The sequence below is a fragment of the Vespa velutina genome, chromosome 9 (assembly GCF_912470025.1).
Source record: "Vespa velutina chromosome 9, iVesVel2.1, whole genome shotgun sequence".
NCBI lineage: Eukaryota > Metazoa > Arthropoda > Insecta > Hymenoptera > Vespidae > Vespa > Vespa velutina.
The window spans coordinates 1,105,784-1,131,721 of NC_062196.1; the positions used below are offsets into that span (position 1 = coordinate 1,105,784).

The 25,938-nt window shown below is 33.4% G+C and overlaps 1 protein-coding gene across 3 annotated transcripts in view; it reads left to right on the top strand.

Moving 5' to 3' along the window:
- The window catches only part of LOC124951857 (neuronal acetylcholine receptor subunit alpha-7-like), a 133,636-nt gene that overhangs the window by 29,138 nt on the left and 78,560 nt on the right, over nt 1-25,938 (top strand). For 2 of the 3 annotated variants that reach the window (XM_047500835.1, XM_047500834.1), the window contains exon 2: nt 6,196-6,338. The exons of the other annotated variant lie outside the window; for it this stretch is intronic. In XM_047500835.1, coding sequence (XP_047356791.1) covers nt 6,196-6,338 — 143 coding nt within the window. The remainder of the gene's footprint in view (nt 1-6,195; nt 6,339-25,938) is intronic. 3 annotated transcript variants of the gene reach the window in all.

Here is a 25,938-nt window from a genome sequence, read left to right on the forward strand (position 1 = left end):
GCATGAAATGGCTTTATGGACGTTTAACTCAGTAGAATCCGTTGGGATTTTGATGTTAAATAAACTAACTTGCGAGGTATAGTGGAAACCTTATCTCGATAGTAAGATTAGCTTCACTCCTCTGCCCTTTTCTTTGGTTCGTATACACTCTTCGCTTTTTGGTCTACGTACAAGTCTAAGTGCGGTTAATCATTATCCTGGATATTGTTGCTCTTTACTTGACAAAATTAGTTAGCCCTCACGGAAGTAATTAAAAGGCAATGAAGTTCGACCAGTTTCCTATTGCAAGGGCATAACGTGGAACGGATGGTGTAGATTGCCGATGCTAATCGGCCGAAGAGAAATCGAATATGCGAGAGGGAAATTGAAGAGGAAATGCGATCGATACGAGTCTTTTTGTTTCTTGCATTTCGATGCCCTTCTTCCCTTACCCCGGGGCTTTTCGGCTCGATTCGAAATAAACTTGCGCTTCGTTTCCTCTCGCTTTCAAAGGGTTCATTCGCGGTAGAACCCTTTACCTATCGGCTTAATTAAAGCTCGATAATCCGTTTCACGAGTTTCCTCTTAATTTTGCCGGTTGAACGCCGGCCTTTCTTTCTTCCTCTTCTTCCTCTTAATGTTATTCCGTTGCGTTGACTGTTCTTTTTATTTTTTTCTTTTTTTTTTCTTCATTTTTTATTTTCCTTCTTCTTTCTTTTTCTTCTCTTCCCAAATTGAAAATCCATTTATCGACGGGTCTTTCCTTTACTTCGAATTACGTTTATCGATTAATACGAATCAAATGTATTCTCGCATAAAGAAGTAGAATATCACGAGAAGGAGAAAGAATGTAACGTTCTTATCGCGATCGTGTGGATTCGACATTTTATGGGTCGTTTCGGGATGTTTACGTTTACGTACAAGATTCATAAACTATCGATATAGGGATCGTAAATTGCACTGAAAAGCACTTAAGATAAATTTCACTCTGCGAATGATCGTCATCGTCGAATAGGAGACTTCTTCTTTTTCAAGCGCTTTCATCTTTTTTACGTTTTCATCTTTTCCATTTTAGGCTCTCAACCGTTCGCATTTTAATGCGCCCTAAAGTTTTCGTTGGTTGGATCAATCAGTAGTCGACGTGTAGTCGTGACGTTTATAATATTTATAATCTTTATGTAAAATATCGATTCATCGATATTAAGGTAGTAATATTTAAATTGAGCTAGTGATGTTAAATTTAATGTCTATTCCCCTTCCCTCGATTGTCATATTACAATGCAGTATATATACATTATTCATTAATTAATTGGATAATTGTAAAATAATTCTAATAACTTCATTCCAAATCAATGTCGTGTAAAAGTACGAAATGGAAGCTTGAAAGGATGTTGTTTATTTATTTAAATCAAAGAAGAGGTCCCAATTAACCGTTTCGAACAAATTACTTTTCGTTTAATGGATCATCATAATGAAGAAAATTAATTTCGATCTAATATATAATATTTATATTAAATAAAATGAATTAAAATAGATATATACGTATTGTCTTTCTCGTATATCGACTGCGAAGAGTTTATATCACATTTCGCACTCTATTTTTTTTTCTTTCTCTTTCTCTCTCTCTCTCTCTTTTTCTTTCTCTTTCTCTTTCTCTTTCTCTCTCTCCTTCTTGCCCTTTCTCTCTCTCTCTCTCTCTCTCTCTTTCTGAGCGGATTTTGCGCTTTGGAAAAAAGAAAGAAGAGTCGAAACGAGGCGCGGCCTGAGCGAGACTTTGAGTGCACTGTAAAGAGAAACCGATGATAAATTCAAAACGTATCTCATATCGCGATGAGAACTATGAAGGATGGAACGAATACCGGGACAAAGGCCGTAATTTTCACATGCAATAATTTTTATTCCTTTTTGTCAGTTCGTCAAGGGAAAATTAAGTCCTTTCTGTATCGGTAAAAAGTTTCCATCTAATTTCTAACAAGTAAATATTAATTATGAGTAACGTAATTCGTATTTCGAAGTAGTCTTTAACGTAATCATTCTTTAATTCAAGGTATCTCTTTCAAATTTTATTTTAATTGCTTTTTTTTCGATATGTATGTATTTTAAAAGAATTAATAATATTAAAAACAAGAAAGTGGGTTATCGAAAATTTCATCTAGAAATTTGTTTCTTTTTTTGGTTGGATTATATTCATTAATGAATATACCGATTCAATGTTTTTATACGTTGCAGAGATCGTTTAGAAAATAAGAAAAAAAATTTGCTTCTCTCTTCGTTTCCTTTTTCTTTTTCTTCGTTTTCTTCCCTAGTCCCATTTCTCCTTTCCATCCTCCCTTCAGAGTCCATTCTTTGAATAGAAATCGTAATGAAAACGATATAAACAATTCAAGCCGAAATTGTCTTTAGAAATTGTTTTCGTTTTGTGGTTGTTACTGTTTGACATGAGAAATGAAATATATTTTAATGTTAGTTTAGTGTTACACTTTAGAGGATGGAAAAAGTATCCTGTTTGGTAGTTGGAGTTTTTCAAGTAATCATCCTTGACATATGTCGTCGTAACGAGCCAATTTAAATTGGATAGATAAACTTCGTGTGCGTACATAATATATCTATGTGTACACATATGTAGTATATATTTCTATGGTCGTATGTGAGCGTTATAAACGTCGTAAATTCTCTGGAAGCACATCCAATTTCTATGGCAAATTTGCGCGTTAATCGACCTCGAACGTTCAAAGTCACGGCCGTATGTGCAGAGATAAGATGTGATCAAAGCCGTGGATTATAATATTAAAAATGATAGAAGTGCATAAGAAATTTTGTTAAGCGGTCCGAATCGAAAGAATAAAACGTATCGAATGATATCTCGAATTATATTTCATTTCCATTATTTGCAAGTTATAATGGAATGTTTAAGTTCGGTAAATGCATTGGATTTCTATGCTGAATTTCAAACGAGATCGAGTAGTAAATTCGCGGATGTATTTAAATAAATTTTCTATTGCCTCTGGGACTTTTCCTTTGTCTTAGTTCCTTGCGTATGCATCTTTTACATCAATTTGTAAATTATCTACTCGTTCGTATTCCAAGTAGCGATCTCTCTCTCTCTCTCTCTCTCTCTCTCTCTCTCTCTCTTTCATTCTATTATCCTCTCATTCTCTTTCTCTTAGGATATATACTTATGCTCATACATTTGCACACATACACCAATGGTCTCAAGAATGTAACGAGAGATCAATGTCTTATGAACTCTGCATCCGTCGGACTCATTCGTTCATTAACTACTGCGACATCTGTCCTAAGCTTTCAGCACTTTAAGGCGTACACCGTAATTCTGCCACTTCTGCTAACAAGATAATCACAATCTTCACCTGTCGTCTGCTTATTATGTTTGTATCTTTGACAATATTTCTGTTATTTGTCTGTTAGCTTCGTATTCTTAAAAATGAACGTTCCTCTATCTAAAGTAAAAGATTAAATTATCATCCCGTATTAACTTCCACTCATTTTCAAATGATATCGTTCTAAATTTTCTTACTTTCCTATTGATATGGAATATAATTTTGAGAGAATATAAATACATCTTTCAACGTATCATTCGGCTATTCGTTCCATTAAATTTTCTTTTCATAAAAGTCGCGTCGACCCTTTTCCAACGTTGAAGTCTCCTGCCGTCGTTTAATGTAATATTTTTAATGTCGTATAAAAATATCAGTTATAAGGGAGAAGTGAGAGGTTATTGATTTCTACATAGCAACTTCTTTTTTTTTTTTTTTTATTTCTTCCAACGAAATTCTATTTCGTAGCAATCAAGTACAGTGTTCCGTCGCTAGTAAAACATATTTACGAAGTGAAATGTACATCGAGATATGAAATATTGTTATCAATTGCGGTCATATACTCAAATGTCGGCCGCTAACTCGTGTATGCAAAATAGATTAAAAAAGAAAAAGAGAAGGCAAAAACGAAACGTATCATCAAAAATATAGAAACAAAAGTATCATCAAAAATATAGAAAAGTATCATTAGTCTTCTTTAACTCGAGGCACATTTTTCTTTCGTATGTTCTTTTTATTTTTTCTTTTTTTTTTCTTACAAGCAAAGAAGTTGCTTGTTGGATCACGCAAGAAAGTACCTATCTATCTATACGTAACAATCAATTTTCGCAAGGATAATTTATAACGGAATTCGCATTACGAAATCCCCGATAGGGAAGTGTAAACTATCATGAATCATGTTTGTTCGAAGACGACACGTCATAGAATCCATTTCTCACATCCCAATACGACATAGCTCATGAAACTTTTACTTTGTGATTTTTATTTCCGTGTGATATAAAGAATACGGAGTGAAAAGTAAGTTTTTAAGAACACCACATCGTTATTCAAATCTACATCTAGTTTATTTGGAAAAGTTCAGATTTATAACTGAGAATAAACATTAGATACGATACTTCAAAGTGTTAATACAAGTTAACAGATAAACGAGCCCGATCGGGAAGCGATTTCATCGTCGCGCCCGTCGGATGTTCCACTTTCTATCTAAAGTTCATAAAATAAGGGCGCTCATAAATTTTTATCGGTAACGAACTCGGTACTTTAGTTGCTCTCAATTTTTAAATAGTCGAATTAAGACCGGTCCTCGAGACTAATTCATTCCGTTTGGTTTAAGAGTCAAGCGCGCACTATTATTCACCCAATCCGAATGTAAGCGGCGCGTTAATTAAACTGAATTAAATTATTAAACTAAGGGGAACCCTCCCGATCGATTTCATTATCACGAACCGAAGATTTAAAGTTTAATTAACTAAGAAATTTACTAATCAAAACTTTAAAATTGATAAATTCACAAACTATTTGGGATTTATACAATTTGTCGTTGGAGAAAGATTTAAGTTTTAATTTTGTTAGGGGAATACGTGTATATACATGTTAAATACGAGATAGTATAGAGAAAGATAGAATGATGATTAATTGATTAACAATAATAGTATCAAACGATCAATAATACAAGGTATATTTTTTAGTTCTCATCATGCTATTGAATATCATTTTATGTTTACTAATAATCATATCTTTCTACTGGAATAACTATTCCTCATACTCATGTACATTTCACGGTCACGTTCTCTTTTCTCTACCTTTTATATTTCATTTTCGTTCTCTCGTCTGTATTCTTAGAGGAGACTACGAAAGAATTCTCCGCATATCTTCCAATTTCGGAATACGATCAATTTGTAGATATTAGATAAGATATTTTCCTTCGTCGTTCTCGAGAGTAGTAAAAATACGATGGAGAGATGGGGAGAGAGAAAAAGAGAAAAAGAAAGAGAGAAAGAGAGAGAGAGAGAGAGAGAGAAAGAAAGAGAAAGGGAGAGAGATAGAAAGATAAAGACAGGTAGCAAAGAGGAGAAAGAATAGAAGGCGATGACGAAGTTACACTTGCGAAAAGACGAGGAAATTCGAAAGGTAGAAAGTAGTGCTTAAGATAAGTCTGTTTTCGAAAGGATTTTCAAAGATTGTACGATAAAAGTAAATCTTCCCGCGTTCTATGCTCGATGTAGCACATGATGCGCAAAGATTTAACAATTTCTTCTTTGAGAATTTGTACATTTATTCTCTCTTCTTTTAGTATTTAACTAAGAAAATATTCACCTTTCATTTCTATATTTCGAACTATTGTAGTTAGTAGGAGATTATATACATATATATATATATATATATATATATATATGTATATATGTATACATATGCCTGAGTATCTTGGAGGTGCACATAATGAAGAACTTTTACGACACGGTTCAACTTCTTGCCGAGTACGATAGATATAGCTTTTACGATCACAATAGTAGCTTCCACTTGTAGTTAAATATATTTTCTCTCGCCTTTGAATGCCTGGAACGTCGATCGTTTTTTCAATGAACAAATTTAATCAAATAAGAAGTGCCCGCTCGGAAGGATATATATATATATATAGGATAATATATATAAAAATTAATTCATTAAAAAATGTTTTCGTTTCAACGTTCATACACATCATCCATTATTTTTTATTTTTGTTTTTGATTTTTTTCTTCTTTTTTTTCTATTTTTTAATTATCCTCATTTTTCCCTTTTAACATCGAGACGTATGATAACGAAAATTCGGATTTCGTCGGATAGGACGAAAAGGAAGTTACGGAGTCGATCAAAGTTCTCACTGTGAATGTAAATTGGGCAGGGCTGGTAAGCGGCGGTAGTCACGAGAAGCGGCTGCTGAGCAATCTGCTGGATGCGTATAACGTCCTGGAGCGGCCGGTGGGAAACGAGTCCGACCCCCTCGTCTTGAGCTTCGGCCTTACGCTTATGCAAATAATCGACGTCGTAAGTTCAAACAAACCTTTCAAACTTACTATCCTACAAGCTTAACGAGTCTTTTTCCTGTTGGTGCAATATTATTATAAACGCGCGTTATCGTCCTCACGTGTTTACCTAATAATAAGGAAAAAAAGAAAGGGAAAAGAAAAAAAGAAAAAAAAGAAAAAAAAATAGATTACGATATAAATAAAAAACAAATAAATAAATAAATAAAAAAAAATAAAATAAAATAAAATAAAATAAAAAAGAGAAAGACAAGAAAATCGAAAGGATCAATTTTACAAGATCTTTCGGTGATGCTAATATTTGAAAAAAATATATCTACGTCTTTTCGTACGGGTTTCCCTTCGGGAATTTTGTCAAGTATATTTTCGTGACCGACTTTCCCTGTCATTTCTTATTCTCTCTATCTCTTTCTCTCTTTTTTTTCTTTTTTCTCTTTCTCTCTCTCTCTCTTTCTTTTTTTTCTCTTCTTTCTTTTGCTATTTTTCTCACCAATGTAATCCATAGCATAATCGCGAGACATACTTTGCATGCATTATACGATTCCGTGAAGATTCAGTCACGGAGAGTCATATAGTCGACAAACTTTGCCGTTTAATATTAAATCGAGAGGCTAGATAAAATGGGCACGTTAATGCTGCAACGGTCTCACACAGTCTCCTTGTTTGACGTAATCTTCAACGGAGAAAGGGTTCAAAGAGCGCGTGTATCCGTTTATGAAGAAGAATCTTTCCCTTCTTTTTAACCTTCATGAGTATTTCTATAGGTCGTTTTTAGATACATACATGCATACATTTATATATATATATACACACACATACACACACATATATATATATATATATATATATATGCCACGATTTATAAGAGTAATACTTATTCTTTAATAAGATTCTGCTTCGTATGCTTTGAAAAAATCTTTCATAAAATTACTAAAATATTCTGAGAGTCTTTGAGCACCTGTATGTATGTGTGTGTGTATATATAGATAAGCACGTGCGAGCTTGAGAACACACAGAGTACAAATAAGTTCGATGCACTCTCGATCTGCTTGCTAACTATGCATGTTTTTAAATTGAAACAACAGTTGAAAGTAAACAAATGTCGAAAATATTGTTGTCTTTGTGTTGTTAAATAAATAGTCAAAGACTGATGAATTAATTTTGCTATATGCCATCAGAGGTCAATGTTTTAAATCTTAGTAACGATATTAGATTGTATCGAGTAATATTAGACGCAAATAGAATACGCTCCTAATGTGTCGTTTAGCGATTAGAAAAAGTGTTAAGTTCACATAAGTTCTGTAGAAAAATGCGTAATTTTAATTGTAAGATCAAACGTACCTACTTAACAAAATTATTTCGATTTAGCATTTTAATTTGTAAATTTAAAAAATATTTCTACAATTTCAATATCGCGATAATGAATTATTTAATATTTACCATGGGAAGATTAAAAGGATTCCCTGTAGCTTTGTAATATACGTCTTTTTTTTAATCCAAGTAGAGATCAATAAAATTCATTTATGAAATTGCATTTTTTCTGATATGAAATTCCAATCTTTTTGTTTTTCAAACATCATAGTTTCAATGCGATAATTGTAAAAACGATAAAAGCGAAATTTTGAAATGACATTATATTATTATAATATTTGTTTCATAATGAGAGGGAAGAGTAGGTATTCTCTTTTTTCTTTTTTTTCTGGAAGAAACGACCACGCAACTAAACTCTAATGAAAGCTAAAAATAGCTTTGTTGCCGTATTTAACGTATCTTTGTTAGGCTGTAATTATACCTCGATTATAACAATTATTCTAATAATATGTCCATAGTTGGCATATGCTCAACGATTAAAAATTTTTCTACGGTCTAATTACGTAATATACATATGTGAGAGTAAAAATTAGAAAGGGAAAATTTAGTCCTCGTCGATGTTGCGGAACGTGTTATTATAAAAGTTTAGATAGAGGATAGGTGTGAATCAAGGATCGAAAGACGAGCTTGCACCACGGTTGGAGTGGAACTGCTTTGTGTGTTCAAAATAGTAGGTGACAAGAGCATCATTAGAAGAGTAATTAAGAACAGAAAGGACATGCGCTTCTTCGATGATTAGCCGTGTTAACTTTATGTTGAACTAAAACTTGATCTAATATAATTAATCTGTGGAAAAGTGAACGAGATCGAGGCGTTTGACATTTCGTAAATGAACGTCTCGGGACTTCATCGTCTATTCATTTGTTCTTGAGAGCACTTACGAATCTTAATCTCTTTTTCTTTCTTTCTTTCTTTCTATCTTTTTCTTTCTCTCTCTCTCTCTCTTTCTCTCTCTCTCTCTCTCTCTCTCTCTCTTTATCTTTGGTAAAAGACTTTCTAGAAACATTAAAAAGTATGGTCGACTTTTTTCCACGCTTTCTCGACGCGACGTGTTTCTGTTTTTCTCGTTCCGTTCGTTGTCTGCGAGCGACGATTTCATGATGGGTTATGTTTTTGTTCGTACACGAACTCGGAGCTTTCTTAATATCTCTTCGTGGAATTAGCCGAGCATTATGAAAGCCGAGCATCGAAAAGCTCGAAGTAATCGGAACTGCATCGATGTTACCCATTCGAAAACTTTCGAAGATATTACATTAGAGTAAAAGTATTATTCGAATAATTTTTTTTTCTTTTTTTTTATTAATAGGATTTATTTCGAGAAGGATAAATTTATATTTTTCTTCTATGGTATACTCTTTCGATCGAATACAAAGATGAAAGAGTTGTATAAAGGAGTCACATTTGTCAACATTACGTCATTTAATCCCATTTCATACATACGTACTTATATATATATATATATATGATGGTTTCCTGAACGAGGCTGCTGAATGCGAAATATATTTTCGAGAGTAATTTAGGAATTCCTCCCAAGCAGTTAACGTTAACATCATTTAGAAAGGTTTTGCAGTACAAGGGACTACCAGTCATTTTATTTGACTGTATGCTATATGGAGAGAATTAAAAGTAATTTAGGTTTTGTAATGAAAAAAAAGACAAAATATGAACGTCTTTGTCGACATTTATTTAATTAAGAAATAATTTCGTATTCGTCGTCAATGATCGATACTTTTATTCGACTTTCGATAAAATTCATTTATTCACTTTAAAACAAATGTAACTTTTAATAATGTGCCAATTAGCGTTCAATGAATGGATGGGAATACAAACGGGTCTCAAAATCGTAACAAAAGATCTTGTAATTTTTTTAGCTTGATAATAAAAGGGAACAGTGTTCTTGCAATGAATCCATAACGATTCTAATATCCAAAGTATCGGTAAGAAACGCTATGACAATTGATAAGCGAGAAGCGTGATCTCTTTATAAGTTTGTATTGACCCATCGAGCAAAGACAGAAAGAGAGAAAGAGAGAGAGAGAGAGAGAGAGAGAGAGAGAGAGAGAGAGAGAGAGAACAGAGAGCAATATTGCGACATTCGGTACCTAGGTGAAACGTGCCTTCGAATACGAAACAGCAGATACATACGAGTATGAACAGTTAGCTACGCATATACTGCGTCAGAATATAATGTATCACAGTTCTGCGTGTAGTGTGCGATGCAAGCCGTGCAATAATTAATATTCCATTAGATACACGTTGTTTCTTGCGCGTTCGTCTTGCCCTGTTAATTCTAAGAAAATTTAATAATTCGATTTCTTTATTAAAATATAAATTTCTTCGAGAAATTATACATCTTTATATTTTTTTTAACTGTTTCTTTTTTGTTTATTACTCTATCCTAGATATATTTATGTATTTATTATAATTCATTTGTAATTAATTTTATTTATATTTTTAATTCGAATATCAATTAAATTTTCATTATTGTTTGATTGATCAAATCGTCAATAGCACTGATTAAATTAATGTAAATTCGATCAATCGATTATTCGTTTGCTCTGTATCGTAATCGTTTAAAGTTAATCGAATGTTTCTGATCGTGCATCGATTTATACATAAGAACAAAGATCGAAGCGTCAAGAAATTTAGAAGCTTTAGGCTTTCGGTATTTCGAAATTCACGCCAAGTAACGTCGCGACTTAATTGAAATGGGCTTAGCATTCGGCTAGGTAGGACTTAGTCTTGAAATTAGCCAAGTTGGAAAGCCTCATAGCCGGTAGGTACGAGTAAGAAGAGAAGGAGCCATTTTCCTCCGAAGAAGAAACAAATAGAGAAGTGGAAGATAGATAAAGAGACTGAGGGACAGAGGAAGAGAGAGAGAGAGAGAGAGAGGGAGAGAGAGAGAGAGAGAGAGAGAGAGAGAGCGAGAGAGAGAGGGAGAAAGGGAAAGAGAAAGAGAAAGAGAGAGAGAGAGAGAGAGAGAGAGAGAGAGAGAGAGAGAGAGAGAGAGAGAGAGAGAGAGAGAAAGGTCGTGCATGCGCGAACAACACCACTATATACGAATAATTCTAGCAAGTAAGAGAAACTCGAAAGCGTTATCGTCGATGAGCGTAATATACATATTTCAGAATAGGGAATCTTAGTTTAGGTCTTCCTTATCTCACGACGAGTTTGTCTCGCGGCTAAATGAAGCATCTCGAAACCAATTGTCCTCCTTGTTTCTCTTTAGTCGTGTATACCATAGAGACTTAGTTACGGTTTGTTGATAGAATAGTAAAGATAGAAACGTCTAGATAAGGCCTTTGTAAAGGAGTTTTTAACTTATATATATCCAAATATATCATGGATAAACGGATCTCTCAAAAAATTCTAGAATTCGAATTGGACTCCGATAAATGGAGTTCCATTGTGATTCAATCCAATAGTAGTGTGTCCTAACGACGAAATAAAATAGTCGTAAGCTCGCGTTTTGCATCGTTCTCGTTTCTTATCTCGCTCAAGGCACTCTTTAGATCGTCGGATTTCTTGCTGCCCCAAACAGCTAACCAAAAAGTCTTGAATTAAGAAAATTGCTAGAGGGGAAATGCTTATTTTCCTAAAAGACTTACCATCTAAAGGCTTTCCAAATGGACTCGGAAATTTCGACTATATACCCTTGAAATCCCGTGGTTTTTAAAGTTTCAAAAGATCCGTCGGTATTTGCACCGAGAACGAGCAAGAAATTCTGGTATTAATTGGCGGCTGAGAAAATATAATACATGGACGGGCAGTGACCTAAAATTTCGGATGTTGATCAAAATAAACATATAAGAGAATTAGATTATCTTTGTTAACGACCGAGACGGTATTATCAATGGACGTTCGTAATTTAAACGCTCATTATTCCCTTCGTTTACACGATCCATAGGCAAGTGTAATTGATCAGGAAGAAAACTCGGCACTGCGGAATCACAGGTGATTCCACTTGCTGGAGAAAAAAAAATTCCAATGGAATTCCTTTCACCGATCGAATTCGACTAGTTTTTCTGTGACATCGTCGTACAAAATGATGCATAGCATCAAAGATGCGCCAGCACGAAAAGGAGCTTGCAAAGTGGATTTGTTCGGTTAGAAAATGCAGAACGCGCTTCAACACCAATACCAATGCTGTCCATGATCATTGCGATCAACAACGACTGTAAAAGTAGAAGAGATAAAAAAAGAGAGAAAGAGAGAGAGAGAGAGAGAGAGAGAGAGAGAGAAAGAAAGAGAAAGAGAGAGACAGACAGATAGACACAATTTTAAGTATGTGTGTGTGAGAGAGAGAGAGAAAGAGGTGAGGAGTAGAAGAGGATGCTGGTAGATGTAGCATGAGCCAATGCGCATTCGTACTCTCTCGTTTAGTATGCTACCTCACGTACCGTAAAAAGTTTCAGCAGCGCCATACGTCGTATTAACTGTCTACCCACGACGGTATCCAATCTTCCACGTGCACGACACGACACAACCCCGTTGCATAGAGACAGACGATATACCACGATCCCTCTGTTCTAAGTCTTTTTTCTTTTTGCTATTTGAAACATGTGAGATCTTTATTCTTTTTCCAACGTTACTGCGATTTTGTCGTAATCGTTTTTTTCCTTTTACGCTTTTTCCTCTGTCTTTTTTTCTGTTTGTCTATCTGTGTGTTTGTCTTTCTTTTTTTTTTTTTTGTTTATTATTATTTTTTTCGTGTTTACTGTTGCTTTGGTAAAAAGAAGCAGAGAAAAGACAAATCTAAAAAAACAAAACCGATTCAAGTTACAAGTATGTTATACTGAAATAAGATATTTTCGCGAAATCTTATTTCATGGTACGATATTCATTTATTGAGTTACTTTAATTTACTATATTCATATTTTCAACGTTGAAACTTTAAAGATACGAATATCATGTGTAATATCAATGTCGGTAATATTTCATACGTGTATCTATACATATATATTAAAAGAGCGATTAAAAAGTGTTAAAAGAAATAAATTTCCGATAACATTTATTCAATTTATAAGATTAAATTTGATGTATGCATTGATAAAATGAGAGCTTAGTTAAAAAAAGTAAAAAGGAATATATATATATACACAGTACGTGATGATACTATAATTATGTTACCAAAAATATTATATCTCTTTTGGAACATCAGTAGTAGAAGAGAGTAAATTTTTAATATGGTCATCGTAGTTTTCTTTTACTACTCGAAGGTATTCATCCACCTCATCATCTCACCGATCATACGTGATCCGTGTTTCCTCGGTTTTCCACTGCGGGGATAGCTTATCCTACTTTCGAAGGCCACAAACGTGTGACCCGTAGGGCCGCAGCAGAACTTGTCGTCTTCTTCTCTCTGTGAGTCCGTCGTTAACGGATATGTGAGAAACCTCTTTTTCTCGATCCGATTTCATAAATTCAGCTCACACGTATTTCAAGCAGAATGTGCGACGTTTCCAGCGCTTGTTTGGAAAAACTTTCGCGAGAAATAGTACGAAAGCGACGTACTTATATTCTCATCCATTTATATATGAACAATGTTATGAGCTGTTAAAGTTAAAAAACATTTTTCTTTACACTCTATCGTTCTTCGATGGTTGTAACATTTCTTTATTTATTTATTTTTTTTTTACTTTTCTTTCATAACAACAGATTAACTTTTTAAAAGTTTCTCTTAAAAAAAGAATTACTTTTAGGAATTTAATTGGTGTTATAAAATAATGGGAAAAAATTTTCATTTACGCGCGCATTCTTAAAAAGTTAATTTGTTATTAAATGATTGTATGCATTTTTAATATATATATACACGCATACACATGCAAACGCACGCACACACGCACACACACACACACCTTACCTTTATCGTAACGACTCATTTCAATAGCTGCCTATACGTACTCATTTCGACAAGGATAGATAGCGTCAACGTCTAATTCCAAATTGGATCCCTCATTGCTCATGCACATCGGCCGAGCTTCTATCGAGGGCAATCACGTGTGATCCATAATCAATGTGCAATGGTTGAACATCATCCAAGTGGTAGGTCAAAGGAGAGTACTGTTAGGAAGGTTTGCACTCTGTATCAAATTCCGTGGCCCGGTTTCCTTCATTCGGATATGTTAGCTCACGTAATATCGTCAGCAATAATTCTGGACACACTTTCGAAATTCTCTGTGTACACGAATTTTTTCGGCACGTATCCGCATTGCAGGAAGTGTCTCGAAAGCTTTTACCCCGCCAAAAATGAAAGTTTACATAGGTATCTACCAATATTTGTCTTTAAATTATATCAACGAGATTTATTAATTTCTTCTGATCGTAATTACAAGTTCGTTTGATTTCTTTGATCATGATTCATGGTAAAGACAATTGCCTCGGTTGTTTTTATTAAATTTTGTAATATTATTTTAAATATAGGAGCAATATAGTCGCGAGGTATTCGTATTATTATTATTATATTAAAATTCTTTAATATATTCTTTATGAAACTGATGTTCTCGTTTTAATATCGCTTGTCTTTGATGAAAAACCGATAATAAGTAATAAGCATGGTAACAATATATGGTCCTTAGCTCTTTGATCTTGCGTATACGGACGTTTCTCGATAATAAAAGGTATAATGAAATTGGTTTTGACGGGTATGTCATTTTTTTTCAGTGGAGATTTTTCTATCAGTTCAGCTAGACGATCGACAGAATAAACGATGATTCAAGAAGGAAAGCTGGAAGGATAGGTAGAAGGTGAAAGCTAAAGGGAATTTGTCAGTTAGTTCTTTTTTCATTTCTGAAAAACGTAATGCCGTCTTTTTCTATCGTGGATATTAAAATCTATCCTCTTTGACACCGATCTTCCTTTCATCCTTCTTTCTCTCTTTGTTTCCTTTCTTTTTTTATTTTAATAAAACTAGAACTCGTGCTAATTCATAGATATCTTCTAATCAAGCGAAAACAATTTAGGACGCATTTTTCGTTCGTTGTCACACGTAAAACGAGCCATTCCTTTCAAATAATATCTATCTAATCTTGCACTGGATTGGATTTGCAATTTTTACAATATCCGATATTTTTTTCTCGGTGATCTAATCTACTGACGATTCACCTTGAAAATTCGATTTAGGTAAAAGTCAGAGAGAGAGAAAGAAAGAGAGAAAGAGAGAGAGAGAGAGAGAGAGAGAAAGAGAAAGAGAGAGAGAGAGAGAGAGGAGAGAGAGAGAGAGAGATGAAGTTTCAAGTGGATGGACAAGTTAGTTTAAACGACAATTGGCGTTAAAGAATTTATTAGATCGTTGTAGAAAATAAAAGTAGTTCTTTTAATAGGAGTTTCATAAGTTTTCTAATTATGTCTTTATTTACTCTTTAACGGAAAGGATCGTAAATAAAACGACTAATGTGTGTGCTCGCAGAGATTTCAATGAGTTAATCTGGATTTCAGTCCACGAATTGAGAACAACGAGGAGTTGGTTTGTTTTTTTTTACCTTCAACATAAAGAGTACGAAATAAAACGTTAGAGAAGAAAAAGAAATAGGAAGAAAAAGAAAGAAAAAGAGAGAAAAAGAAAAAAAGAAAGAAATAAAAGATTTGCAATAATCGATATATCTACAATGAGGAAACGTTTGAGATATTTCAGATAAGATTCATGTCGAAAACGAAGTATTTCGTTTGAAAATAAAGAAAGATTATAAAAGTATGGATAACTGGCGTTCTCACCTAAAAGCACGTTCTTGTTTCTACGCTTTTGAAAAGTTCGCTGAGCTTTGTAATTTCGAACACCCACTCTCACTCCGTGAGAGTTCTACAATTTTCTAAATTCTTTGAAAACTCCGGGCAACTTAGAACATAAACAAAAGTTTGAAGGTTCTCGAGATTGTAAATATTCGATTAATATGCGAAGTGTGTGCTTTGAGACTCGTCGAGAAAAGGGGAAAATTTGGTTGGTAACCAAAAAAAAATTTTGTTAGTGTTGGCGTCTTTCAAATTTGGCTTTAAAGCAATGGAGCGTGTAACGTTGAACAATGATATTGTTGTTGATCGTGGAACAAGAAAAGAAGAAAAAAAGGGGGAAGAAAAATAAAGAGAGGGAAAAAGAGAGAAAGACAGAAAGAAAGATAGAGAGAGAGAGAGAGAGAGAGAGAGAGACGGAGAGAGAGAGAGAGAGAGAAAGAGAGAGAGAAAAATACGTACAACTGCAAAGCGTTAATGGAGTGGTAGCGTTTCCAGCGATACTTACGCCTTCCAGACTACGATAAAAGGATTCTCCCGTCATTCGTTAATATCGACTAGTCGTAAACGCAACATTTTCCGTATTGACCCAGATTTCACTTGGTGTGTTACTATTGCGGAGCTGTGGTTACAACACTTAGAATGCTCACGGAATTCTCCATTTTTACTGACAGAAACGTATGTTGGAGTGGATCGTCGAATACCTCGCTCGCATTTATGCCCATTTTGACGGTAGGTAGAAACAGATAGAAACCGGTGAAAGGTCCTTCGACTATTTTGGACGTAGCGGAAATATTGAGACGTTTTTTTCCTTTTTTACTATTACATTCTAACGTTCGTGGCATTTCAACGTTTTACTTTTCGCTTGAGGAGGCAGAATTTTCTTCGGAAGTTCTATAACGCTCAGCTATTTTAAAATGGAAATATATTCGGTAAAACGGCGAACAGCTTTTTCGATGATTTAGAAACGTTTTCCAACAAAAATCTACGAGTGGCGTCCGATTTCAAACAGATTTCTCGGTGTTTGCCTCTGCATTGAGATCGAAGTGAAAATGAAATACAATAAAGTGCTATTCGACAATATCGAAGATTTAAAAATTTTGATAAAACCATCTTTTTACCTATAGTTTTCCAATGATATATGTCCTGCAGTTATTTTAAATTAAAATCTCAGCGTCGTATGAAGTTTTATCGATAACCTGCTACACGTGATATGTAGCCACCTGTTGCTCCTGATGAACCGTCTTGTATGATCCGCTATCTCGTGTCTTAGCTATTTCTATAAATCGTTAAGCGATATATATATATATATATATATATATATATATTTTGAAGAACGAAGAAAAGCCGGATCATATAAGAGATCGAACTGCCTCAGAAATCTATTGAAAGATTTTATTATTCTTATAAACTCGTTAAAATCGTTTTCGATATATTCATTTTGATCTTATTTTTATTTTGTTTTTCCCTTTTTTTTTCTTTTTTTTAGATATACTAACCATAAGATAATAATACCGAATTTAATTTCGTAAAAGGTATTCCCTCGGTAATTATCGCCATGTGGATTTTTCAGTTATTAAAGGATTATATCTCTCGCTTCACAACATCCTCATTTCGCATTCGTATTTACGGTCGACTAATGAGGGCAAAAAAATGTAATATTTCTGTAAAAACGTTATACAATCAAGACATACTGAATTTCAAAATAATAGTCGCTATGCTCTTAATAAATGCGTGGACTTTCATGAATTAAATTAATTCATTTATCTTCTATTAAAGTTGTTGACAATTTTTCGATATTATTTTATCGTCATCAAGAAAATATATAACTTTTTAAGAAGTCACGTAATCGGGCTCTTCGTTTTCTGTGATATTATGAAAAAAGAAAAGAAAAGAAACATTCTAAAAGAGATTAATATATTTTTCTTATTTCAATTTGGGTCTAAGAAATATATTTTCAGCGACAAAGCTAAGTCAGATAACACCTATGAATATTCATATTATCTTACGGAATATACCATCCCAGCTATCGTCTATGAATACCAACTCTTCCGTGATTTTTCTTTTATTTTCTTCTATATATTCAAATTTTTCGTATTCTCCTTATATCTCGTATAATAAAGCGTACGGGTGTACAAGCGTTTTACTCCTGTATGTTCACTCTTTTGGAAACGTACATGAACGTTTCATTAGACGTTCCATTTATCTTAACTCTTTGAATGGAGAGATTTTTTTTTCTTTTCCTTTTTTTCGTTTTTTTTTTCCTTTTCTTTTTTTTGAAAGTAGACATCTGTGGTCGCTATCGCATATATATAAGAGGTGCCTGATATGAAGGTAAAAAATGAAGAGCATCTCCATTTTTGTCGTCCGGAACTTTTTAAATTATCGATTTCTATCCCTGCACTACAATTATTATTCTTTCGTCGTGAAAATTCGCACAAACGGTGCAGATAATTCGAGCGTATTTATCTCGATGAGCAATGACAAGCTTTTATCTCAAATAACCAAATTTTTTTTATCAATTAAAACAAAGCTGGCGAACTGAGTTATAATAGTTATTACAGTTATAGAGGTATAGAATTTAGAAATAATAATACGCGACGTGATTCTGACGGAACGTCATTGTTTTCGTTATCGCACTTTTTCTATTCCACTTCGTTCCAAAAGATTTCAGACAGAAAATATAATATACGTAGTGTCCAACGAGGACAAAGAAAAAGAGAGAGAGAGAGAGAGAGAGAATGAGAGAGAGAGAGAGAGAGAGAGAGAGAGAGAGAGCACAGTCTTCGTAATAGCCAGAATGCAAATTTTTTGTTTGTGATGGCAACGAATCGTGGACTTAGCTTATCTTACATTTTTTTCCTGATCGTAACGAATCGGCATCGTAAATTTTCGAATTCGCAAATGTATGATTTTCGATATCTTCTTCCGCCATTGATATTCGACAGGTGGTAAAGGATGCGCTTCATAAATCTGCGAGAGCAAGTACTTCAAGAATGATTTATATTTATTACGAATATCAAACCGTTTTTCTGCAGTTCGATGATAGATTAATATTTTTTTTTTTTTTTTTTTTTTTAACCAATGAATGTTTCTCCTATCTGTTATTCTTCCTTTCTTTTAATAACCTTTTAACTCTCGTAGTAACGTCACGTAGAGTTGCTTTGTCTTATTTTCATTTTCATTTTCTTTTTTTTTTTTCGATACCAAAGAATTCACATATTCGAAGGTTGTTGTCTTGCTAAGTATAAGCTTTACATATCATATAATAATTTCTTAGACGTAAAAAAAAAATTAAATTACGGAGGGTCAAATAGATGTCTCCGCTATTTCTAAGTAACTGTTGTTAATTAAACGAAGAATTAAGTCTGACACTTCAATGACATATCTAGAGAAGCTAAATCCTTTCGAAAGTCCGAATAACTTGAATAATCGTGAGCAACGTACCGTCATTAGGGGTGTCGAAGTGACGCGTGCTTAAGTTGGATCGTCCTCGATGTCGACAATACGACTGTAAAACGTTATAGCTTCGCTCGATGGCACTTGCCTTTGACGATGGTATATTGTCTTTATCGATCCGCGCCTGACTCCCGGCCCCCGCAATCGGGTTAATAACCAGAATCATTACCTGGAAATAATTACGAGTTTGCTCCCAAACCGGTACTCGTATTGGTCGTTAGATAAATATTTTACGAGCGTCCCACATGAGACTCTATGTCCCTCGTCACGATTTTCTCGATAATTTTTTTATTAATAGACTTAAAATTAAAATCATAGAATTAAAAAATAAAACAAATAAATGTGAAGATGAATGACGATGTTGGATTTTCTCTTTTTTGTTTTCTTTTCTTTTTTTTTTTTTGCGGCAATTACCACTAATGTCTTTATTTGTTAATTCCTTTAGTGCATATCGGTTGAGAAATTTTAAGAGAAAAAGAAATATTACATTAGCCATTATTAAGATAAATGACATTATTACAATTGTTATATATGAAATTTAATGAAAAATTAAATTCCTGCACATACATTTAATAGTTAACGAGTTTTATGAGATAAACGTATACGGGTAGAGATAAAATGATGTGATTGAACGAAGAAAAAGTCGGTTAATTGGCACGAGTTCTTTGCTACTCAATTTGTTTCATTAGGCTTTTCAATCTTTAGTTACTGTATCGTTTGTCTGATCTAATACTCTTGTGTAATGAGCGTGATGCAACGGAGAAGACATGGGTTCTTCGTTATTTCCTTTACGATCGTGTCTTAAGTTAGATTTATCTGTCCGACGTGATGCTTTATGGAAGAAATTAAATTCTATCCTTGACAGTTTCTGTATTGCTATAGCCACTATTTCCTAAAGAATTGAGACCGAGTACCGCCAGTCTTTTCGCCGGCTTACTACGTTACCGTTTTTATCTTTCTTTTCTGTTATACATCCGTAGTAATAAAAAAAGAGTCTAAAGAAAAATAACCTTTCTATTACAAACAATTTTTTTGATGTCGATTTGTTATCTCTTATTAACAAGAAGGTAATGTTATTAAAAAAATTTTATGCTTGCGTATTCGTTTTTTCAAAAATGTCTATACTTACTAACATCAATTTACTTTTTTATTTACCTTTTAATCGATAATTTGATAAATCGCTAAGTTTATGAATATCGACATATATTTTGTTTTACTATTTTTAATATTTACATGATAACTATTTTATTCGATAATTATATTTTTATATCTTTAATTATGTAGAAATAAGATTTATAATTTATTGTCAGACGGTAACGATGGTAAACGGTAATGATAATAAAAAAAAGAAATGCGATAAAAATTAATAATAAATCCTTTTCTCTTATCGATATCGTTACAGCACGTATAAGCAATTTGTCAAATACATAATTGGGAATTATCCGCAATATTCCGTAACATTATTATTGAAGACGTGACTGGCTGTGTGATTACGATTACACCCATTGGAAGTCATCTTCGATATAAAAGGTTACGGCGATAAGCGAGACGTATATTCGGAGAATAATATCGAAGCGATCAAATCTGGAGCTTGTATCGAATTTTGTGAATTCGAGCATATTATACTTGTCGAACATATGGAAAAACAAACGTAAAACTGTAAATGGATATTCTTCGTTGAACAGTATGATCGAACAATACCGCTCTTTTTATAAATTGATACATATTTTTATCAATATTTCCGTTCTAAGATTATTGATAAAAAAATCATTCGCACAGTGATTCTTTTCCATGGAAATTTTTATTTTTCTTCCTTTCGAAAACATTCTAGGTAAATATTACATTGAAAGCCGAGTCAATCTCGAATAATGAAAGTCTCTCTCTAATCAACGGAAAACGTTTATTCGTGCACGATTGGACGTTGGGATTTTCCTCGTACGTTATCGGTGATTCTGTGTTAACGAAACAAGTACAAAACGAGAGGAAAAAGAAAGTAGAAAGACGTAAAAACAGTGTAGAATGTTTGTGCGTGAAAAAACACCTACTACGATCCAATCCCGATTAATAGAAACATCGGAATTAAATAGATAAGAGCCGATTAAACATTAAAACATGTTGTATACAAGAAAGGAAAGTTTATTATTTCTATTTTATTATTTCCTGTCTAGTTTGTTTAATTATTTATTTATTTTTATTTCTTATCGACTATTCAGTGTTCTTTTGACGATATGTTTTGACTTTTGAAAATCGCGAATGAGATCGCGTATGTATGTGTATTTGCGTGTCTTTGAAATTGATTTATCGTTGGTTTATGGGTATGAAAGGTTCGTGTTATATAAAGTGCCAGCTAGACGGGTAGGTTTATCAAAGATCGTTTAGTCGAATCTCGGTCACGCAACAAAGAACATCTTATTTTCGAGATAGACGATAGAAAAGTGTCAGGTTAGATATATTAACTCGTTTGGAACTAATTGATATATTGATTAATCGTAAAAGGAAATGAGAGTGACTATCATACTAGTTATTAATCAAATAAGTAAACATACCTAGAGTATTCGTATTTTGATAATTAATCAAAAATCGTTATCGCATCGTTGAGTATGAATTACTTCTTCTAATCTATAACATAATATCGTTCATTTAACGTTTGTGTAAGCGTAGATCAGTCGAGATCGATCGTAATTATATTTGCAAGCAACCGTGTCAATCATATAGTCGGACATTCATCTGAAATATTAATTATCGAAATTCTTACTAATTAACCAACATGATTTAATCGTACGATTGTTCTTTGAAAAATTACACGTATAGTTATAGCGTAGTAATGAACGATTGCGGGAGATTGTTTATCAGGAAAGAAAAAACGACGGAAAGAATAGAGAGACCAGACAAAGAAACATTGAACTCTTTTGTTTGATCAGCTCGTTCGTTGAAACGAAAACAGTTTGGTGTTAAATCTCTCGTGTCCCGAACGGTTGGTACTATTTATCCGGAAAAATAGAACATACTTTTACGTCGTAAGTGAAAATGAAGAGCGACGATTAAATTTACATTCTATATGAAATAGCAGTTCGTAGTACGACGAAAATTATACTTCAGCAAGGAGCAGCAGAACGGGACTCTATTTTGGAACGTTCCACTATACATACTATGCGGATGATGGATGAAAGTAAGGTGGAAAAATTTTTGCGAAGCGTTTGTTCCGAGTAGCTTTCACTTTGCCGGCAGATGTCATTGAATTATCGTGGAAAAAGCTCGACGTACGTTAGTTCGATGTACCGCAATATTCGTTGATTGAAATGAAGTTATAACAGGTTATCAGATTTTAACGATTAAAAAGCATCAATTTATTTGTGAAATAAACTGAAAGATTTTTATGTTGGATCAAGTTCATTAACGCTCGAAAAAAAAAAATTATGGACTTTACGAAGAATATTACAGTAATTTTCTTTTGCGAATTTTTTTCCTTAATCCGTTTACATGTATACGTATAATATAATATAAAAATTTATAGAAAATCAATTTTGCGATTAATCGTTAAATTTAATAAGAAATTGACGCGAATGAATAGTATCGAAGATGTTTATACAATTGCAACACGAAGTAACGCGTTAGCACAATGCAATTAATAATCTAGTAATGGCAATGAAATTGACATATATAAATGCTAGGGATGATTTGCGGTGATAGAAATTGCTTTGATCCCGCAGAAACGCACATATGTACTTATCTATATACGTATATATGTTTACTTGTATATTTATAATTAACGTATATATGTATCTTTGTTAAAGATTACATATCAAAGGAGATTTCTAGATTCAGAAAAATACTTGATAATTATTTGTTCTACGAATAAGACAATCCCATTGCTAAACTCTCCGTTCAAAAGACATTCTCCGTTGACTTTGCTCGGAGGAAGTTTGTGAAGATAAGGTGCAATCACAGTTGGTTATTATTACTATCACGACAAAGCGAATGCCTCTTAGGTATCGTAAAGGCACACACGCCGCTTACAGTTGGAGTCAGACGTTGCACATATGTATGTGTGTGTGTGTGTGTCATGTGCGCGCGTGCTTGTGCGTGTATATATACATCTATCCATTGCTATTCGTAGAATCAAGGTTGAATATAGAGAATGAGAAGGGAGAGAGAGAGGGGGGGAGGGAGAGAGAGAGAGAGAGAGATCCTCAGAGATCTGGACCAAGACATTGGCGTACGATAACGGGATGTTGGAGTAATTAGTCAGTGGCCCGTTATCGTGTGCCCATACACATATGTTCGTATATATATATATATATCTAGGTGAATTTCGCGCACAAAGGTGTTAGGTCCTTTCAATCTGGGCTCTGTCTTCTTGTTCTATCTCTTGGCTATCTCCGAAAATGCGTTTAGCATGTATTATGCGGCTATACCAAATCCTGCGCGCTATGGATCGCATTCATGCCCTCGAAAGCGGCAAATCATTATTCGGTCAGACATTTATGTCATGAATACCTCGAATCTCTCTCCCTCTTTCTCTCTCTCTCTCTCTCTCTCTCTGCACCCCCTCCCCTGTGTTTCAATCTCAATTATCAGGTCAGTAATGCGTTTGAGAATCCCGTATTTTCTTTCTCTCTCTCTCTCTTTCTCCTTCTTTTTGCCTCTCTCATTATCACTCTCTCTTTCCATCGTACTCTCTCTATTTTAATTGTGATTAGCGATGTGTAAATATTAACCAATGATTAGTAAGTTCGATATCAATGAACTTTAAGTTAGAACGGACGAATAGTAATAATTCGAAGATCACAACCAAATTAGATATTCACGTAAATGTGTCCTCTGCTTGGCTATGAATTTTGATAAATCTTGTATTGTTTGACATTTCGATTGAGTCGAATTTGGTGATCGCTTTAATGCACTTTATCGAACGCGAGCGTTTGTGACGGACGTGATGTTAGATGATAATAATAGCATTTGATTTTCGAGTGAGCAAAATACGGTGAATGCGTCACAATGAAAGTTATATGTATGATACTACTTATGTAATGATAACGTGATACACATAGATAATAATAGTCCATGGCCATATCTCGTATTCTCATGCGCTCATTTAAATTTTCATTTGTTTTTATCATCCGCCACACGTCGCTTTATGATACGACGAAAGTTATTTTTGAGATTTTACGATATTTTTTTCTTTTTTTTTTTTTTTTTTTTTTTCTTTTTTTGGCTAAACATCAACGAGAAATATTTGCAGAGGATAAAATTTTTGAATTGATAGCTGTATTTTGTGTTATCGTTATAAATTACAATATCGTTGAAAGATAAAACTACGCTTGTTTAAATTTAAAACATTCTATTAAAACGAAAAAGATTCGTGATTATAGAATTTCATTCTGAACCTTTTACCCTTTTATAAGTTTCATTCTAACTCGAACAATTTTTATGATATGTTCGTCATTACATCATTATAACAGCATGGAATCCCTTTTATATTTAACGCATGTCAATATTATTGTATTTACTAAGCTTTTAAGTTCTCGATGATTTTATTTTTCATCTGTTGCGATCAGTTTTTATGTTCGTTCTACATTCTTTTTATTTAACGATTATTAATTCATATTTAATGAACTGTAGTAATCGATCGACTGGAAACATATTACGCTTAAGTATAACAAACGTTTCATCGAATAGTTATGTCAATAAAAATATAATAGATATATTAAAGAACGATTGTTATTTTTATATACTTATAGTTGTTTACATATTTTAACGTGATTTAATCTAGTTTAGTCTAGTTATTAAATACGAACATTTATCGATATTTTAACGCGATATATAATTAGTGTGACAGATAATTACGTTATTCGTTAAAATGAGAGATTGATACATAGGTAAATAATTTGATGGCATACAAGATACAATCAAAGAGATGACATGTTTTGAGATTAATGATACCAATAACTCGTTGATCGGCAAACATTAATGTTTTGCGGTTCGTTCTCATTTAATCGAACTGTTCAAATAGGAAATACAAACTTTGATTATCACTGAATAGTTTTGTTTATTATCGAACAAGGATCACGAATAAATTCACTACCCGTATAGTTCTATTGGTCAAGATTCGTTGCACTGTAATTAAACTAATGTCAAAGGATAATCGGACTAGATGTATTAATTATGATACGTAATTACTTTTTACCGATTGATCGACATTTGAAAGATTATTCCACGAGCAAACATAGTACTTCTCCGTTTTTATAATAGTATAATTTATATAAGGCTGTGTAAATTATCAGCTTTTATATGTTAGTACATAAATAGTACGTAAGCTTTGTTCTTAGATAAAAAAATTATTATCCCTTTAATCGATGAACAGTTTACTTCTCTATTGTCGTACATGTCGTACAACTAACGATCTAACACCAAAATTAAACATTCTATCTTCGTTATTATTATATACATTAGGAAATGACGTCTCCCTGAAATTATCGAATTATCCAAGCATGTATAGTTTCGTTCTTGTCGGAATACACGTTTAATTATTTCGAATAAGTTTTAATTTTGCTCTCTGTTTGTCTGATCAATGATGAATTGGACTACTTCTTAATGGCTTCTGATCCGTATAAGCCTCGATCACTGAAGAATCGAGATCAAGTGAAATTCTTTATACTTTTCTTATTTTTAATTAAGGATCCATTGTTTACTCTTTTTAAGTTCATTTTTTGCTTCTTTTAAAATATTTTTTATTATGGAATTTAATCTCTACAAGTAGGTCACGACTCGACAACGAGATTCCATTATTCTCTAAGATTATCGGTTAATTGGAGGATAATTCCGTACAAGTTTTTCATTTGCGACGAAATGATCGAATCGTAAGATTTCAAAAAAGTTTTTTCGCGCACTTCATTATTCGATGTATGCGAGAGCGTTATAAAGGATTGAAGTTAAGAAGTAAAGTTTCGTCTAAGAGTGTTCCTTCGAAGTTCACAGAATGAAATTCGCATTTTGCTTTGGCCGACTTTTCGACCAGATGTTTGTACCGTATTCGTCGTTCTTCCCTT